The 19,140-nt window shown below is 44.9% G+C and overlaps 3 protein-coding genes across 5 annotated transcripts in view; all 3 read left to right on the forward strand.

The window, feature by feature from the left end:
• Positions 1–1,555: 1,555 nt before the first annotated feature.
• LOC139216599 (uncharacterized) lies at positions 1,556–7,720 on the forward strand. The gene is made up of 4 exons (XM_070847770.1): positions 1,556–1,675; positions 3,580–4,342; positions 4,455–4,624; positions 5,277–7,720. The coding sequence occupies exons 2-4, from the start codon at positions 3,617–3,619 to the stop codon at positions 6,526–6,528; spliced, it is 2,148 nt and encodes a 715-aa protein (XP_070703871.1). The 5' UTR covers positions 1,556–1,675; positions 3,580–3,616; the 3' UTR covers positions 6,529–7,720.
• A 976-nt stretch (positions 7,721–8,696) lies between these two features.
• On the forward strand, positions 8,697–14,103 carry LOC139216600 (uncharacterized). Of its 2 annotated transcripts, none has more exons than XM_070847771.1 (3): positions 8,697–8,796; positions 10,077–10,168; positions 11,762–14,103. In XM_070847771.1, the coding sequence occupies exons 2-3, from the start codon at positions 10,083–10,085 to the stop codon at positions 12,909–12,911; spliced, it is 1,236 nt and encodes a 411-aa protein (XP_070703872.1). In that variant the 5' UTR covers positions 8,697–8,796; positions 10,077–10,082; the 3' UTR covers positions 12,912–14,103. The 2 variants fall into 2 exon arrangements, with proteins under 2 accessions (XP_070703872.1, XP_070703873.1); XM_070847772.1 differs by lacking the exon at positions 8,697–8,796 and adding an exon at positions 9,488–9,881.
• Positions 14,104–15,079: 976 nt separating this feature from the next.
• The window catches only part of LOC139217319 (uncharacterized), a 4,333-nt gene continuing 272 nt past the window's right edge, over positions 15,080–19,140 (forward strand). The window contains exons 1-3 of one of the 2 annotated variants that reach the window (XM_070848645.1): positions 15,080–15,179; positions 16,460–16,551; positions 18,145–19,140. The exon at positions 18,145–19,140 is cut by the window's right edge and continues 272 nt beyond it. In XM_070848645.1, coding sequence (XP_070704746.1) covers positions 16,466–16,551; positions 18,145–19,140 — 1,082 coding nt within the window. In that variant the 5' untranslated portion in view covers positions 15,080–15,179; positions 16,460–16,465. Of the gene's footprint in view, positions 15,180–15,866; positions 16,265–16,459; positions 16,552–18,144 lie in introns of those variants that run through there. The other variant, XM_070848646.1, reaches the window with a different exon arrangement.

Below are 19,140 nucleotides of genomic sequence, written 5' to 3' on the forward strand. Positions count from 1 at the left end.
CAGAATTTAAAATTACCTCTCCCCTCATTTCTGTATTCTGACACAGCTAAAAATATGCTTAAACAGATCAGAAATCCGATTCTGAAACACATGGTAGGGGTCTGGAATGATGTCAGAAAATACCTGAATGAGTCAAACTTCTTATCGCAGTTTAGCCCAGTTTGGGGTAATCAGTCGTTTAAACCTGGGAGGGCAGATGGTACATTTAAAATATGGGAATCAAGGGGACTGAAAATTATTTGTAACCTTTATCCTCCACAGTCAGATGTTTTTATGACCTTTGGAGAACTACAAGTGAGGTTTAATTTGGACAAAAAACACCACTTCAAATATTTACAGTTGAGAAGTTTTGTCAATACTAATCAAGGTGGTCTTAACAAGGTTCCCCACACACAACTGGAAAAACTGTATGTAAAGAATGCATTAAGGAAGGGTATTATCTCAGACTTTTACAATCTGTTGTTATGTAACACATCAGAAAATTCAACAAAGAAATTAATTCCTTGGAACTAAGACCTATCTGCCAGTATCAGTGAACAGGATTGGGAAAGGGCCGGCAGTAAAGTCCATAAAGTGTCAATTAATAGTCGTCTAAGGATGCTGCAATTCAAATGGCTGATGCGTATATAAACAACACCTGTGAAATTAAATAGGTACAATGGGAACATACCAGACGTGTATGAAATGTGGCTTAAAAGGTACGTTAATACACTGTATGCAGTCAAATAAAAACTTTTTGGGTAGACGTGAAAAACTTAATTGAAAAGATAATTTCAAAACAGATTGCGTTGGATCCCAAACTATTTCTAATGGCTATATATCCAGATAAATATAACTTTAGTAAAGCAGAAAGTACTTTTATTGATTTAAGCTCATTGATAGCAAAAAGATGTATTGCTATAAATTGGAAAAATATGAATGGACCTGGCGTCTCCCAGTGGTTAAAACAGATGTTGTCTAGCTTACCTTTGGAAAGAAGAACATATATACATAAGTCAAGGCAACAAGAATTCAAAAAGATTTGGGGACCCTTTATTGACTTTACTAAGGACTTTGATGTTTCTGATGACTAATTTTTGAATCCCTTACAACCATGTACTGTATCTAGAGATGACGACCTCCTAAACTCCAAAAGAGAAGCTCTGTTCGTAAAAGGCCCTGTTTTAAGTTATCTTGGGTTGTTTTATTTCTGTTATTGCTTTTCTTTTTATATTTGTTTTCTATATTTGTGCATACTGTATTTACAAGTGGCATGATAACTGTAAATATTGCCAGGTGATACTGAACTGCTTCGTGAGAACGAGTGTAATTGAAAATTGTATCACTTTGAAAGGGAAAAAAACTCATAATAAAATGTTTACGGAAAAAAAAAAGCAGAAAGAATCTGTAAAGTTTTTATAGCAGTTTTCTGGAAGTGGACACTTTTGTCCTTAATGATTTAAGAGGGTAGGAAATGAAAAAGCTCCACTGTTCAGAAACTTGTTTTGCACTGTGTGCTGATAAGGTCTGTGCTGAGTTGGGGGGGGGCAGCTTTACCAGAGGTCACATGACTTAGAGAAAGTGAGCTGCAGGAAGCAGAAGCTGAGCAGCAGACAGACGGACGGACAAACAAACTCAGAGCTGCTCTCAGTCTTCGTCTTCAGCTTCGATCTGAACACTGAAGCTTCAGCAGCAGGTAAGAAAAGCTTCTTCTTTTCTGTCTTTGCTTCTCAGGCTGCATGTTCTTCTGTCAGTGTCTCTGAAGCAGCAGAGACAGTTGATCCGTTGAACAGCTGATCTGCAGCTCTGCTTTATGTCCCACGGTCTGTTATGTAACCGTCAGTGTTCACGCTCCAGTCACAGTCCATGTGCAGCTATGAGGAAGTTTACAGCTGACATTACTTCCCTTTATTCTTATCAGACTAGAAACTGTGAGGCTGGGCTGCACCGGGCGGGGGGGGAGGGGGGGGGGGGGGGGGGGGGTTACTTTAAAAGCTGGTTACATCCTAGTTTAGCTTAAGTTTAGTTTAAACTAAATGTCTCTTTAAACATCAGTTGAGTTTTCACTTTAAACTTGGATCAAATGACGCAATGTTTAAACCCAGTGTCGACGTGAAACGGACACTTGAGGAGGTTTAACTGTTTAACTGTTTAACTCAACAATTTTGCCAGTGTTAACGGTAATGAGACAAAAGTTCCACCTTTAACCCTTGAAACATTTTGTTGCATCATTGACTCTCATTAAAACATGACTTTTTAAAATGTAATTTAAACATAAAATAATGTTTTTCAATTGAAGCTTTTGGCTTTAAAATTGTAGTTTTATTTTATTATCCTTCATATGACATAATTTCCCACTATATGCAGTCAGACTGTACAATGCTGCTTTATAGTCTGCTGCACCAACCACAACCACCACCTGGGAACTTTATTATTACATGTTGTTTTTTTCCTGTAATTACATTTTTTTGTGTATATAATTGCTTCTTTGTGTATATAGGTGTTTACCACTCTATATATTATATTCTGCTATTTAATTTTCCTATCTAATTCTTCAACTGTGTGCTTTTGTCTGTTTCCCCTTGAGCTGCTGTAACAGCACATTCTCCCCACTGAGGGATCAATAAACAATATCGTATCTTATCTTATGTGGCAGAAGGCTCCATTAGGGGCTGTTTCAGTGAAGCCTGTTTCCATTTCTGATTATTGCTCCCCAACAGAATACATGATGAAATGATGTAAAATTGTGGTATGAATGTGAGTTTTGAGAAATGATTTGATGAGTGTTTGTGTACAGGGAGTTAGAAAGTCCTGTTTGAAGGCCCCATACACACTACAGCACTTGTAAAAAGTCAAAAGGTCAAAGAATCGAAGGAGGAACTCTGGCTTTTGTTTTTTCTTTTAACCAAAGCAGTGTTTCTTAGTTTTGGTTCAAGGTGCAGCTTGTTTCTGCAGGTGCTGCAGTTCACAACTTCACAACTTTGAACCTGGAGTCTGATACTTTTATACAAGATTCATATAATTCAAGGCAAGTTAAATAATATATATATATAAATATAAGAACTTGACAGTAAAAAATATATTAAATGGGACTTTTAAGGGCTTTTAAGGACCAGCATCAGTGGGACCTTAGATTCAGATAAAAACAATGAATGGTTAGCATGGTTAGCAGGGTGGCGCTGTGGTTAGCAGGGTGGCGCTGTGGTTAGTATGGTGGCGCTGTGGTTCGCACTGTTGCCTCGCAGCAAGAAGGTCCCGGGTTCAAACCCCAGTTTGTTTTTATAGCACTTTTTAGGAACAGAACATGTTTTGCATGAAGGGTGAAGCCCTGAACAAAGGGTTCAATGGTCGACTATTTGAGACAGAACGAACAAAACAATCAGTTTCTTTGAAGAAATGAACAGGACAGACAAAAAGGGATCCCAAACTATTCCAGCCTTCTGTTGTTTCTTCAGAAATAGTAAAAAGCCTAAACTCAAGGGCCATTTCAGGACTTTTGATCATATTTCATAGTCTTCACCAGCAGATTGAGTTTGCTCAGTTGTCATGAAGACGCATTAGTTGCACCAAATGATTCATGAAGTGTTGTCTGACTTTCAGCCTTTCAGAGTTGGGAGGAGCAGCGAAGACCTGCATCATGTCCACTGCTGACCAGCTGCTGGAGCTGATGTTCTCCTGGATGGAGAAGAGGGAGCGCTGTGCAGAGCAGCTCAAGAAACTGGCCGGTGAGCTGGAGTCGCTCAGGATGAAATGCAAATTTGGCGAAATGTATGGCAGCTCAGTATCGGTGTTGGGGGCTGCCTGTCTGATCGGTGCCGGGGCGGCCACATTCTTCACCGGTGGGGCAGCTGCTCCATTTTTAGGGCTGTTAGGAGCAACGTATACAGGTTTTGGAGTCACCGTGTCTGTTGTTACTAAAATCACAGAGCATTTCTTATCCAGCGACACTATGAAAAAGGCGCAGGATATAGAAAAGGAGAACAACGAAATTGGAGAAAGACTCCAGCAACTGTTTGAGCAGCTGAAGGCAGAGAGGGGGATTTCCTCCCCAGACGAACTCGACCAGTACGTCCTGACGGAGATTCTGGGCGCCATGGCCAGACGAAGCGGACTGACGTGGAAGTTCAACATCCGCATGCTTGATGACGAGCCGCGGTTTTATTTTGATACAGGATTGGGACACAGGAGGTTCGACCAGAACTTCAACCTCACAGCGGTGTCTGGACTTGCCGGGATTTTGACATTTTTCACATTTGAACTTAGTGGGAAAGAATTTAAGTTTCTGTTTGCTCAAGGAAGCAAACAGCTCATCAAAGGATTATCTGCCACTGCATTTAAAACAGCTCTCAAAGGAGGCGCCATGGTAAGACTGTATCACTACACACACATCCTGTACCGCTAACTACAGACCACAATTGTTGTTTATCATGATTACCTGTTTTGAGAATCATGTATTGATCTGAAATCATCATCAGGTCGTGGGAGGAGCTGTTGGGATGGCGTTTGCACTTCCTGAGGCGATTGACAGCTGGAAAGAACTGATCAAAAACAATAATGTGACTGAAGCAAGCCAATCACTGAGAGACACAGCTGAGGACATCCTGAAGATCATCCGGACTCTGAAACAGCAGCTGGAGGACCTGAAGTATGTTTTCTGTCTCCTGAAATGTATTAAAGTGTCCGTATGTTTAACCAAAAGGACATTTTTTGGACTTGGGGAGTGAATTGTGACCTGAAGTTGGAAAGACGTGTCGCTGTCTTTGGAGCACAGTTTAGCTGTTTGGTTGTTTCGGGTTGGCTGATGCTCCATTGTCTGGGTTACTAAGCCTGCAGGTGATTGCTGTGCAGAGCTCCAGACATCGAAGTTCAGACTGTCACCTGTTGGAGAAACATGCTGACGGCGACCTGGAGATTCACACAACATGATCTGGGCTAACGTGAAGGGTCGTACTTCCTCGTTTAGATTTCAGAGAGCCAATAGACGACTCGTACGTGTCTGTGGTACATGTAGAACGACCACGTTTGGGTGTGGAGTAGTTTTGGCACCGAACAGGGTTAGAGGACTGATCACAGTAGGCAGCCTTCAGGACTGAGGTGGCATCAGGTGGTGCTGAACTCAAACAAAGGTTCCTCAAGGCCACAGATGGTCACAGTCACAGATGGGAAAAGCCTGTTTGTCACCTGATCAAAGAGTTGACTCTTAGTTATGATCACAATTCATGTTTTCCATGAATCTTGTCACAGCTTGACTTTGATATCAATGACGCTAACTGGAATGTCACCTGTTTTATTCACAGGAGGATGTTTGACGAGGAGGCTAAAAGGCAACAAGAAGAGTATCAAGAAAACACGCAGGTGGAAGAGGAGAGCGGTTTCAAGGAGGAGGTTTGGCCACAGGTGGAAAACGTGACTGGTTTGGATGAAGTTTGTCCGCAGGTGGAAAACTTGACTGGTTTCAAGGATGAAGAGAGGCCGCAGCAGGAAGAACAGAAAACCGGAAATCAGGGGATAGAAACTCCAGGAAGTCAAAGAGACGTCGGAGAACAAGGACATCATCAGGGTGAGCAGAACAGACAAGGGAATGAAGAGACGGGAGGTGAGCAGCAGGGAGGGGGTGATGACGGAGACAAGAACAGCGGGGGTAAGGACGAAGAGAGCGAGGAAGAGGAGAGCGACAGCGAGAAAGAGTCAGAGGATGATGAAGACGAGCAGACTGGTAGAAAGAAGAAGAAGAAGCGTCGTCGACGGAAGAAGACCAAGAGTGACCAGAGAGGAGAGTCAGACACCAACCAAGGTTCTCCTGCAGAAATGGCAGTGGGGCTGCTGAACGTTCGCTCCATAAACAACAAACCGTCCAGGATCTCAGAGCTCATCACACGAACCAACCGGAGCGTCTTCCTCACCACAGAGACGTGGGCACGAGAGGACACCGCAGATAGCGTCCTCAGGCAGGCTTCGCCAGAAAACTTTGGTTTTAACCAGTGGGTGAGGCCCGGTAGAGGGGGAGGGGTGGCCATCCAGTTCGAGAGGGAGCTGGGGCGTGACCGGGTGCATTTCAGCTCCGTAACATCCTTTGAATATGTCGCCACAGTTCTGCAGCACCCTGACTGGAACCAGCCCATCCTCAGCATCAACCTGTACCTCCGACCGGGATACAACCAAGAAAGGTTCCGCACGTTCCTGAATGAGTTCCAGCAGCTCCTGGATGAGGCGTCTGAAAGATACAACAGCATCCTCGTGACCGGAGATTTCAACATCAGGGTGAACCCTGAGAGGAGGTCCTACACTGATGAGTTCTACTTCCTCCTGCAGGTCAATAATCTCGACCAGCATGTCGAGGAGCCGACGCACCAGAGAGGCAACATGCTGGATCTGGTCATCACCAGAAATGTTCACATCTCTCATCTCACTATCCAAGACGACGGAATATCAGATCATTACACCATTAATTTCAACGCCAGGCCGGCGTCCACAGATACAGGCAAGAACACCAAAGAGGAGGAGGATGAAGACGAGCAGGTGAAACGACTCAAGAAGAGGGAGGAGTAGGAAACATGTCAGAGAAAATCCAACACTTTAACGGCTTCCAGTCTTCTCCACTTCCCGACGGCTTGAGTGTTGGTCGGTCTGTTGGTTTATGCTGCAGGTTTCCAGAAGGGGGAGTTGCGCTTGTCTGCGTGTTGACTCTTCATACTTCTAGTTACTGTTCACCTGTTTGAGCTAATTACTGCACACAAAGCACTATACATTTATGAGCACACACTGGCAACAGCTTTCCTCACATTGACGTTGGTTTATGTGAGTGTAAGACGCACGTTCTGTTCATATATATTGTTTTAACTCAGACGCTTTGTGGTCCCACCGTAGAAACCGTTCACTTGGCTGTTGCTGGTATTTCAGACTGAGTTACGATCATGTCTGAAATGTCCACAGCAGAAGCAGCTGAACGAAGCAGGATTTCCTGTTTTCCATGTTGGGTCTTTAGTTTTAATGGTGCTTTTATATGTATGCAGATGATACCTGCTTATTCATTAGAGTGTGACACTGTTCAGGGTTCAAGATAAGATAAGATATTGTTAATTGATCCCTCAGTGGGGAAAGTTTGCTGTTACAGCAGGTCAAGGGGAAACCGACAAAAGCACAGTTTAAGAAATAGAAAATTAAATAGCAATAAAATAATATATACAGAGGAAACCTATGTACACAAAGAAACAATTATATACACAATATAATTACAGAAAAAATTACTAAAACACCTGACACCCAATATTTTAGAGTAACAGTCCTCCACATGTTTAACCTGGTGGTAAAAAACATTTTGAAACAGAAAACCACATTTAGACCCATAATCCCTGCTGAGGACTTGATGCTGAATTTTAAATGCCACAGGATGGATTTCTCTCCATCTTTGAAAATGTTCACCTTTGTTAGAAAAGATTTTAAATCTGAAATGAATTTGCTTTCAGTTGGTTATTGTGAAGAATTCAGTATTTGTGAAGAATTCAGTATTTGTGAAGAATATAGTGTTACTATCCCAAGAGTGAAGAATATGGTGTTATTATTATTTTAAGAGCCTTATGATGTGTGGAGATCATATTGTTATTATTCAAAGTGCCTTATTTTGACTGACAAGGCCTCCCCAGAGCCCTGGGTTCACTCTACTATCAGCTTGCTGGCTGGTTTTCTGAGAATAAACTGCTTCTGTTTTATTCTTCCAAACATTAAAACACCTTAAATGAGAGACGTTGCCTGTCTTCATTCAGAAAAACAGACATTATGTTCGAGCTGCTTGGCCAAATGTAGGTCTACCATGTGCTCTGTTACTGTTTAGATGAGATGAGACAAGCCTTGTTTTTCAGAGGCCAAAGATCATTTCTTACATATTTGCATGTCTGAGTCTGTGCAGGAGCTTCCTCTTACCAGAAGTCACATGACTTAAAGTCATGTCCAGTTTAACATTAAACTACCATTTCTAATCATTTACAATGAAACAATGACAACTATCATCAGTGTTTGTATTGATATACTGGTGTTTGAAAGGCAGTCACACTGACTTTTACTGTCTACATGACATCACTAATGTCCTTGTTATAAGGTAACTTTACTCCTTTGTGCTTCACATGAGGTTAGAAATACATTAGAACATTTAAAAACACAAAAAGGTCAATAAAATCATAACACAGAAATCAAAGTGCAGCTTGATCAGTTAAAGTCTGAAGGTGAACAGCAGCTTTTTGGCCCCAAACACCTCAGAGACACACTAGAATAGAGTTTAAAATCCTTCTCCTCACCTCCAAAGCTCTTAATGTTCAGGCTCCATCATATCTTAAAGAGCTCATAGTACCGTACTACCCCACTAGAGCACTGTGCTCCCAGACTGCAGGTCTACTGGTGGTTCCTAAAGTCCTCTAAGGTAGTGATGGAGCCAGAGCTTTCAGCTATCAGACTCCTCTCATACTAACTAGTGTCATGTTGGTTTTCACTGTTCAGAGTTTGTTGTGAGCTGCTGCTTGTGGAAACAGTCTGAGAGAACTGGAGCTGTATGAATAAAGACTGACTGATAATTCAGATGAAAGGTGAAACTGGACCAAAGTTCAGCTCATCTAGAAGTTGGTTTCATGTGTGTCGTAACAGTTGGTACCAACCATCATAATAATGAACTGGGTGTGTGCTGATAAAGGGTCGGGGGGGCAGCAGCCTTCCCAGAAGTCACATGACTTAAAGAAAGTGAGCTGCAGCCAGACGGACAAACAAACTCAGAGCTGCTCTCAGTCTTCGTCTTCAGCTTCGATCTGAACACTGAAGCTTCAGCAGCAGGTAAGAAAAGCTTCTTCTTTTCTGTCTTTGCTTCTCAGGCTGCATGTTCTTCTGTCAGTGTCTTCATGTGGACTAGAAGCAGATTCACTACAAAGACAGATGTAGATCTAAAGCCTGTGAGGAAGTGGACAGACTACCGGTGTAGGTGTGTGTGTCGTCTTTCCTAACACTAACAAATGCTGTTTGACTTTTCATCTGTTCAGCTGAAATACAGCAAAGTTGTCTAATAGTTCTACTGCAGCTGCTGTGGAACTGTTTAACTGTAGTGCTGACTGCCTGTCTGTCTGTCTGCCTGCCTGTCTGTCTCCCTGCCTGTCTGTCTGCAGCTCCATGTTTTACTTGTTCTGTACATTCTAGTTTTCTCTTGTCTTGTCTTCACACTCTGCTTCTGTCAGGAAGTTGTTCAAGTGTTCACTGACCGTAGCACCATTTATCTCCACTGGTGTTGGTGAAACAGATTTGCTGTCACTTTGACTTAAACCCTCACTGTAACTTTAGTATTCTGTTTTTATATTATATTGCACTGTTTTATATTGTTTGAATGTAGAACCTTTTTATTGTTCACATTGTGGAGCTGTCAGGACTTTCTAAATATTTACACAAAACCTGAGCAGGAACTCTGGTTTTATTTCATTATGTTTTATTGTTATATTAGTGTGTGTTTGTTTGTGTGTTGGTGTGTTAACAATGAAACCATTAATGACTGGGGTGGTGTGTGCGCGCGGAGTTTGGGGGGCCCAAACCATAATCTGGCCTAGGGCACCAAAATGGCTCAGCAAAAACAGCTTGAGTGTGTCAGAAGCAGCAGAAACAGTTGGACAGCTGATCTGCAGCTCGTCCAGAGATCACGTCTGTAGCTCCGTCCGTTACGTCCCCTTCCTGGAAACACTCAGGCTGTGAGGAAGTGTTTACGGTGGTCAGAGATCAGTAGATGGTTCAAGAAGTCAGACATCATGTCGCCAGGAAGAAAGAAAACAGCAGCATCAGCGTCAGCTGGGAGTTTGTGGAGAAACAACCGAGCACAAGATTCACCTGCCACTTTTCAAACAAGGCTCCATTTCCCACCACGCAGATAAATTAGACAGGTTGTATGTGTAGTTATTTTGTTTCATTCTCTGAATATCTCCTTTATTTCTCCGTCCATCAGCCCCCCCCCCCCACCCGCTCACAGACCGAGATCTAATTAAGAGGCTGTGGTCATTTCCTGTTTCTGTCACAGTGTTTTAGCAGCAGCCAATGATTCATGAAGCGTCCTGTGACTTTCTGCTTCCAACCCTCAGGTCATCATGTCCATAGTTCACGATGTGTCCCGTCGGTCCGCCGACGTTCTGAGGATGAGCCAGACGGCGGAGAGACAGTTTGACAACATCAGGTATGAACTTTTCTGTGATTCTCCTCCTGACAGGTTTTCATAGAGCAGGAGGCTCCAGACCAGCTCTACAGTACCATCTGCTCCACTCATAGCTTTCACTGAAGTGTGGATACATCCAGAGACTAAATCCTTCAGACCCCCCAGGAGCTAAAGGTTCACTTCTGGTCTGTTTCTGATGGAGCAGCTCAGAGCAGAGGAGGCGGCAGGAAGTCAGACAGACAAACAGAATCCACTCATTTTTCAAAATAAAAGCCCCCCCTGCAGACTGTCAGTGGTATATTCCAGCAGCACATCAGTATTATTCTCTAATGGGGGGGGGCACCAGGCCAGACGTCAGCCGCTCAGAGGGTTTTTAACACCATGACGACCAGAGGTTCATCTGGGATGGAGAAACACTCTGACTGTGACTTTAGCTGCTGTCTGTAGCTGCAGCACAACAAAGCAGGAAGTACATCCAAGAAACACATTTAAAGCAGCAGAAGAAGAAACGCGGCCTGTTTGATCCTGTTAGAGACACATTTAAAGCAGCAGAAGAAGAAACGCGGCCCGTTTGATCCCGTTAGAAACACATTTAAAGCAGAAGAAGAAGAAACGCGGCCCGTTTGATCCCGTTAGAAACACATTTAAAGCAGCAGAAGAAGAAACGCGGCCCGTTTGATCCCGTTAGAAACACATTTAAAGCAGCAGAAGAAGAAACGCGGCCCGTTTGATCCCGTTAGAAACACATTTAAAGCAGAAGAAGAAGAAACGCGGCCCGTTTGATCCCGTTAGAAACACATTTAAAGCAGCAGAAGAAGAAACGCGGCCCTTGTGTTCGAACATGGTGTTAGTTATGGACAATCTGTGACTGGCACAGAAGTCCAACAACAGAACACCGCTCGGGTTCAGATCGGGGAGGCCATTCCTCCCAATCACGCCCCTCCAGGTCTCACTGTTGCTGCCCACGTGAGCGTTGAAGTCCCCCAGTAGAACAATGGAGTCCCCAGTCGGCGCACCATCCAGCACCCCTTCTAGGGACTCCAAGAAGGCCGGGCGCTCTGTACTGCTGTTCGGCCCATAGGCCGAGACCACAGTAACAGACCTGAAGGCACAGGGACGCGACCCTCTTGTTCACCAGGGTGAACTCCAACACATGGCGGCTGAGCTGAGGGGCTATAAGCAAGCCCACACCAGCCCGCCACCGCCCCGTGGGCAAAGGCCCGGCCACCAGGCACTCGCACGCGAGCCCCAACCCCGGGCCTGGCTCCAGGGTGGGGCCCCAGCTGCGCCATACCGGGTGACGTCACGGTCCATGTTCTTCTTCTTTAATGGACTTTACACCTTTTATTCTATTTATTGTGTTTTTCTTTTATACCTTTCTATGGCACCTAAAGGAGAACGCACCTTCAATTTCTTGTTGCGATGACAATAAAGATATTCATCCATTCGGTCATTCAACACAACATATACTCACTTAGCAAGACTGCCTAACACCATGAGACACATTTCACTACTATCATTACTCATCAGTGGTTTCATTAAATCTACTTTCAGTGTTGAATTTGCTTGTTGGCCACCGCTGATGTTTTCTGATTTTACCTTCACTTGTTTTAGACGCAGGAAGATCGCCTGGAGTCCACCAGAACATGTCGTCCACAAGAGGAACAACGGCCCAGGCAAGATGGAGCCATGGATGTTGTGGTGCTTGGCGGCACTCGGTCTGGCTTTGGTTATTTACTTCAGCTGCTCAAGTCCGGCTCAGAAAACCATCGGAAATCAGGGGTTGGATACTCCAGAAAGTCAAAGAGACGTCGGACAACAAGGACATCATCAGGGTGAGCAGAACATACGAGGGAATGAAGAGACGGGACGTGAGCAGCAGGGAGGGGGTGATGACGGAGACAAGAACAGCGGGGGTAAGGACGAAGAGAGAGAGGAAGAGGAAGAGGAGAGCGACAGCGAGGAGGAGTCAGAGGACGATGAAGTCAAACAGACAAAGCAGACCAAAAGTTCTCCTGCAGAAATGGCAGTGGGGCTGCTGAACGTTCGCTCCATAAACAACAAACCGTCCAGGATCTCAGAGCTCATCACACGAACCAACCGGAGCGTCTTCCTCACCACAGAGACGTGGGCACGAGAGGACACCGCAGACAGCGTCCTCAGGCAGGCTTCGCCAGAAAACTTTGGTTTTAACCAGTGGGTGAGGCCCGGTAGAGGGGGAGGGGTGGCCATCCAGTTCGAGAGGGAGCTGGGGGGTGACAGGGTGCATTTCAGCTCCGTAACATCCTTTGAATATGTCGCCACAGTTCTGCAGCACCCTGACTGGAACCAGCCCATCCTCAGCATCAACCTGTACCTCCGACCGGGATACAACCAAGAAAGGTTCCGCACGTTCCTGAATGAGTTCCAGCAGCTCCTGGATGAGGCGTCTGAAAGATACAACAGCATCCTCGTGACCGGAGATTTCAACATCAGGGTGAACCCTGAGAGGAGGTCCTACACTGATGAGTTCTACTTCCTCCTGCAGGTCAATAATCTCGACCAGCATGTCGAGGAGCCGACGCACCAGAGAGGCAACATGCTGGATCTGGTCATCACCAGAAATGTTCACATCTCTCATCTCACTATCCAAGACGACGGAATATCAGATCATTACACCATTAATTTCAACGCCAGGCCGGCGTCCACAGATACAGGCAAGAACACCAAAGAGGAGGAGGATGAAGACGAGCAGGTGAAACGACTCAAGAAGAGGGAGGAGTAGGAAACATGTCAGAGAAAATCCAACACTTTAACGGCTTCCAGTCTTCTCCACTTCCCGACGGCTTGAGTGTTGGTCGGTCTGTTGGTTTATGCTGCAGGTTTCCAGAAGGGGGAGTTGCGCTTGTCTGCGTGTTGACTCTTCATACTTCTAGTTACTGTTCACCTGTTTGAGCTAATTACTGCACACAAAGCACTATACATTTATGAGCACACACTGGCAACAGCTTTCCTCACATTGACGTTGGTTTATGTGAGTGTAAGACGCACGTTCTGTTCATATATATTGTTTTAACTCAGACGCTTTGTGGTCCCACCGTAGAAACCGTTCACTTGGCTGTTGCTGGTATTTCAGACTGAGTTACGATCATGTCTGAAATGTCCACAGCAGAAGCAGCTGAACGAAGCAGGATTTCCTGTTTTCCATGTTGGGTCTTTAGTTTTAATGGTGCTTTTATATGTATGCAGATGATACCTGCTTATTCATTAGAGTGTGACACTGTTCAGGGTTCAAGATAAGATAAGATATTGTTAATTGATCCCTCAGTGGGGAAAGTTTGCTGTTACAGCAGGTCAAGGGGAAACCGACAAAAGCACAGTTTAAGAAATAGAAAATTAAATAGCAATAAAATAATATATACAGAGGAAACCTATGTACACAAAGAAACAATTATATACACAATATAATTACAGAAAAAATTACTAAAACACCTGACACCCAATATTTTAGAGTAACAGTCCTCCACATGTTTAACCTGGTGGTAAAAAACATTTTGAAACAGAAAACCACATTTAGACCCATAATCCCTGCTGAGGACTTGATGCTGAATTTTAAATGCCACAGGATGGATTTCTCTCCATCTTTGAAAATGTTCACCTTTGTTAGAAAAGATTTTAAATCTGAAATGAATTTGCTTTCAGTTGGTTATTGTGAAGAATTCAGTATTTGTGAAGAATTCAGTATTTGTGAAGAATATAGTGTTACTATCCCAAGAGTGAAGAATATGGTGTTATTATTATTTTAAGAGCCTTATGATGTGTGGAGATCATATTGTTATTATTCAAAGTGCCTTATTTTGACTGACAAGGCCTCCCCAGAGCCCTGGGTTCACTCTACTATCAGCTTGCTGGCTGGTTTTCTGAGAATAAACTGCTTCTGTTTTATTCTTCCAAACATTAAAACACCTTAAATGAGAGACGTTGCCTGTCTTCATTCAGAAAAACAGACATTATGTTCGAGCTGCTTGGCCAAATGTAGGTCTACCATGTGCTCTGTTACTGTTTAGATGAGATGAGACAAGCCTTGTTTTTCAGAGGCCAAAGATCATTTCTTACATATTTGCATGTCTGAGTCTGTGCAGGAGCTTCCTCTTACCAGAAGTCACATGACTTAAAGTCATGTCCAGTTTAACATTAAACTACCATTTCTAATCATTTACAATGAAACAATGACAACTATCATCAGTGTTTGTATTGATATACTGGTGTTTGAAAGGCAGTCACACTGACTTTTACTGTCTACATGACATCACTAATGTCCTTGTTATAAGGTAACTTTACTCCTTTGTGCTTCACATGAGGTTAGAAATACATTAGAACATTTAAAAACACAAAAAGGTCAATAAAATCATAACACAGAAATCAAAGTGCAGCTTGATCAGTTAAAGTCTGAAGGTGAACAGCAGCTTTTTGGCCCCAAACACCTCAGAGACACACTAGAATAGAGTTTAAAATCCTTCTCCTCACCTCCAAAGCTCTTAATGTTCAGGCTCCATCATATCTTAAAGAGCTCATAGTACCGTACTACCCCACTAGAGCACTGTGCTCCCAGACTGCAGGTCTACTGGTGGTTCCTAAAGTCCTCTAAGGTAGTGATGGAGCCAGAGCTTTCAGCTATCAGACTCCTCTCATACTAACTAGTGTCATGTTGGTTTTCACTGTTCAGAGTTTGTTGTGAGCTGCTGCTTGTGGAAACAGTCTGAGAGAACTGGAGCTGTATGAATAAAGACTGACTGATAATTCAGATGAAAGGTGAAACTGGACCAAAGTTCAGCTCATCTAGAAGTTGGTTTCATGTGTGTCGTAACAGTTGGTACCAACCATCATAATAATGAACTGGGTGTGTGCTGATAAAGGGTCGGGGGGGCAGCAGCCTTCCCAGAAGTCACATGACTTAAAGAAAGTGAGCTGCAGCCAGACGGACAAACAAACTCAGAGCTGCTCTCAGTCTTCGTCTTCAGCTTCGATCTGAACACTGAAGCTTCAGCAGCAGGTAAGAAAAGCTTCTTCTTTTCTGTCTTTGCTTCTCAGGCTGCATGTTCTTCTGTCAGTGTCTTCATGTGGACTAGAAGCAGATTCACTACAAAGACAGATGTAGATCTAAAGCCTGTGAGGAAGTGGACAGACTACCGGTGTAGGTGTGTGTGTCGTCTTTCCTAACACTAACAAATGCTGTTTGACTTTTCATCTGTTCAGCTGAAATACAGCAAAGTTGTCTAATAGTTCTACTGCAGCTGCTGTGGAACTGTTTAACTGTAGTGCTGACTGCCTGTCTGTCTGTCTGCCTGCCTGTCTGTCTCCCTGCCTGTCTGTCTGCAGCTCCATGTTTTACTTGTTCTGTACATTCTAGTTTTCTCTTGTCTTGTCTTCACACTCTGCTTCTGTCAGGAAGTTGTTCAAGTGTTCACTGACCGTAGCACCATTTATCTCCACTGGTGTTGGTGAAACAGATTTGCTGTCACTTTGACTTAAACCCTCACTGTAACTTTAGTATTCTGTTTTTATATTATATTGCACTGTTTTATATTGTTTGAATGTAGAACCTTTTTATTGTTCACATTGTGGAGCTGTCAGGACTTTCTAAATATTTACACAAAACCTGAGCAGGAACTCTGGTTTTATTTCATTATGTTTTATTGTTATATTAGTGTGTGTTTGTTTGTGTGTTGGTGTGTTAACAATGAAACCATTAATGACTGGGGTGGTGTGTGCGCGCGGAGTTTGGGGGGCCCAAACCATAATCTGGCCTAGGGCACCAAAATGGCTCAGCAAAAACAGCTTGAGTGTGTCAGAAGCAGCAGAAACAGTTGGACAGCTGATCTGCAGCTCGTCCAGAGATCACGTCTGTAGCTCCGTCCGTTACGTCCCCTTCCTGGAAACACTCAGGCTGTGAGGAAGTGTTTACGGTGGTCAGAGATCAGTAGATGGTTCAAGAAGTCAGACATCATGTCGCCAGGAAGAAAGAAAACAGCAGCATCAGCGTCAGCTGGGAGTTTGTGGAGAAACAACCGAGCACAAGATTCACCTGCCACTTTTCAAACAAGGCTCCATTTCCCACCACGCAGATAAATTAGACAGGTTGTATGTGTAGTTATTTTGTTTCATTCTCTGAATATCTCCTTTATTTCTCCGTCCATCAGCCCCCCCCCCCCACCCGCTCACAGACCGAGATCTAATTAAGAGGCTGTGGTCATTTCCTGTTTCTGTCACAGTGTTTTAGCAGCAGCCAATGATTCATGAAGCGTCCTGTGACTTTCTGCTTCCAACCCTCAGGTCATCATGTCCATAGTTCACGATGTGTCCCGTCGGTCCGCCGACGTTCTGAGGATGAGCCAGACGGCGGAGAGACAGTTTGACAACATCAGGTATGAACTTTTCTGTGATTCTCCTCCTGACAGGTTTTCATAGAGCAGGAGGCTCCAGACCAGCTCTACAGTACCATCTGCTCCACTCATAGCTTTCACTGAAGTGTGGATACATCCAGAGACTAAATCCTTCAGACCCCCCAGGAGCTAAAGGTTCACTTCTGGTCTGTTTCTGATGGAGCAGCTCAGAGCAGAGGAGGCGGCAGGAAGTCAGACAGACAAACAGAATCCACTCATTTTTCAAAATAAAAGCCCCCCCTGCAGACTGTCAGTGGTATATTCCAGCAGCACATCAGTATTATTCTCTAATGGGGGGGGGCACCAGGCCAGACGTCAGCCGCTCAGAGGGTTTTTAACACCATGACGACCAGAGGTTCATCTGGGATGGAGAAACACTCTGACTGTGACTTTAGCTGCTGTCTGTAGCTGCAGCACAACAAAGCAGGAAGTACATCCAAGAAACACATTTAAAGCAGCAGAAGAAGAAACGCGGCCTGTTTGATCCTGTTAGAGACACATTTAAAGCAGCAGAAGAAGAAACGCGGCCCGTTTGATCCCGTTAGAAACACATTTAAAGCAGAAGAAGAAGAAACGCGGCCCGTTTGATCCCGTTAGAAACACATTTAAAGCAGCAGAAGAAGAAACGCGGCCCGTTTGATCCCGTTAGAAACACATTTAAAGCAGCAGAAGAAGAAACGCGGCCCGTTTGATCCCGTTAGAAACACATTTAAAGCAGAAGAAGAAGAAACGCGGCCCGTTTGATCCCGTTAGAAACACATTTAAAGCAGCAGAAGAAGAAACGCGGCCCTTGTGTTCGAACATGGTGTTAGTTATGGACAATCTGTGACTGGCACAGAAGTCCAACAACAGAACACCGCTCGGGTTCAGATCGGGGAGGCCATTCCTCCCAATCACGCCCCTCCAGGTCTCACTGTTGCTGCCCACGTGAGCGTTGAAGTCCCCCAGTAGAACAATGGAGTCCCCAGTCGGCGCACCATCCAGCACCCCTTCTAGGGACTCCAAGAAGGCCGGGCGCTCTGTACTGCTGTTCGGCCCATAGGCCGAGACCACAGTAACAGACCTGAAGGCACAGGGACGCGACCCTCTTGTTCACCAGGGTGAACTCCAACACATGGCGGCTGAGCTGAGGGGCTATAAGCAAGCCCACACCAGCCCGCCACCGCCCCGTGGGCAAAGGCCCGGCCACCAGGCACTCGCACGCGAGCCCCAACCCCGGGCCTGGCTCCAGGGTGGGGCCCCAGCTGCGCCATACCGGGTGACGTCACGGTCCATGTTCTTCTTCTTTAATGGACTTTACACCTTTTATTCTATTTATTGTGTTTTTCTTTTATACCTTTCTATGGCACCTAAAGGAGAACGCACCTTCAATTTCTTGTTGCGATGACAATAAAGATATTCATCCATTCGGTCATTCAACACAACATATACTCACTTAGCAAGACTGCCTAACACCATGAGACACATTTCACTACTATCATTACTCATCAGTGGTTTCATTAAATCTACTTTCAGTGTTGAATTTGCTTGTTGGCCACCGCTGATGTTTTCTGATTTTACCTTCACTTGTTTTAGACGCAGGAAGATCGCCTGGAGTCCACCAGAACATGTCGTCCACAAGAGGAACAACGGCCCAGGCAAGATGGAGCCATGGATGTTGTGGTGCTTGGCGGCACTCGGTCTGGCTTTGGTTATTTACTTCAGCTGCTCAAGTCCGGCTCAGAAAACCATCGGAAATCAGGGGTTGGATACTCCAGAAAGTCAAAGAGACGTCGGACAACAAGGACATCATCAGGGTGAGCAGAACATACGAGGGAATGAAGAGACGGGACGTGAGCAGCAGGGAGGGGGTGATGACGGAGACAAGAACAGCGGGGGTAAGGACGAAGAGAGAGAGGAAGAGGAAGAGGAGAGCGACAGCGAGGAGGAGTCAGAGGACGATGAAGTCAAACAGACAAAGCAGACCAAAAGTTCTCCTGCAGAAATGGCAGTGGGGCTGCTGAACGTTCGCTCCATAAACAACAAACCGTCCAGGATCTCAGAGCTCATCACACGAACCAACCGGAGCGTCTTCCTCACCACAGAGACGTGGGCACGAGAGGACACCGCAGACAGCGTCCTCAGGCAGGCTTCGCCAGAAAACTTTGGTTTTAACCAGTGGGTGAGGCCCGGTAGAGGGGGAGGGGTGGCCATCCAGTTCGAGAGGGAGCTGGGGGGTGACAGGGTGCATTTCAGCTCCGTAACATCCTTTGAATATGTCGCCACAGTTCTGCAGCACCCTGACTGGAACCAGCCCATCCTCAGCATCAACCTGTACCTCCGACCGGGATACAACCAAGAAAGGTTCCGCACGTTCCTGAATGAGTTCCAGCAGCTCCTGGATGAGGCGTCTGAAAGATACAACAGCATCCTCGTGACCGGAGATTTCAACATCAGGGTGAACCCTGAGAGGAGGTCCTACACTGATGAGTTCTACTTCCTCCTGCAGGTCAATAATCTCGACCAGCATGTCGAGGAGCCGACGCACCAGAGAGGCAACATGCTGGATCTGGTCATCACCAGAAATGTTCA

This window comes from Pempheris klunzingeri, chromosome 17 (assembly GCF_042242105.1).
Source record: "Pempheris klunzingeri isolate RE-2024b chromosome 17, fPemKlu1.hap1, whole genome shotgun sequence".
NCBI classification, from domain to species: domain Eukaryota; kingdom Metazoa; phylum Chordata; class Actinopteri; order Acropomatiformes; family Pempheridae; genus Pempheris; species Pempheris klunzingeri.

What these genes read in the sequence shown, in the direction of transcription:
- LOC139216600 (XM_070847771.1), top strand. Translation starts at nt 10,083, where the DNA reads ATGTCCATAGTTCACGATGTGTCCCGTCGGTCCGCCGACGTTCTGAGG. An exon ending in AGACAGTTTGACAACATCAG is followed by an intron (nt 10,169 to 11,761) that starts GTATGAACTTTT and finishes CACTTGTTTTAG; the next exon opens with ACGCAGGAAGATCGCCTGGA.
- LOC139216599 (XM_070847770.1), top strand. Translation starts at nt 3,617, where the DNA reads ATGTCCACTGCTGACCAGCTGCTGGAGCTGATGTTCTCCTGGATGGAG. An exon ending in CTCTCAAAGGAGGCGCCATG is followed by an intron (nt 4,343 to 4,454) that starts GTAAGACTGTAT and finishes AATCATCATCAG; the next exon opens with GTCGTGGGAGGAGCTGTTGG. An exon ending in CAGCAGCTGGAGGACCTGAA is followed by an intron (nt 4,625 to 5,276) that starts GTATGTTTTCTG and finishes TTTTATTCACAG; the next exon opens with GAGGATGTTTGACGAGGAGG.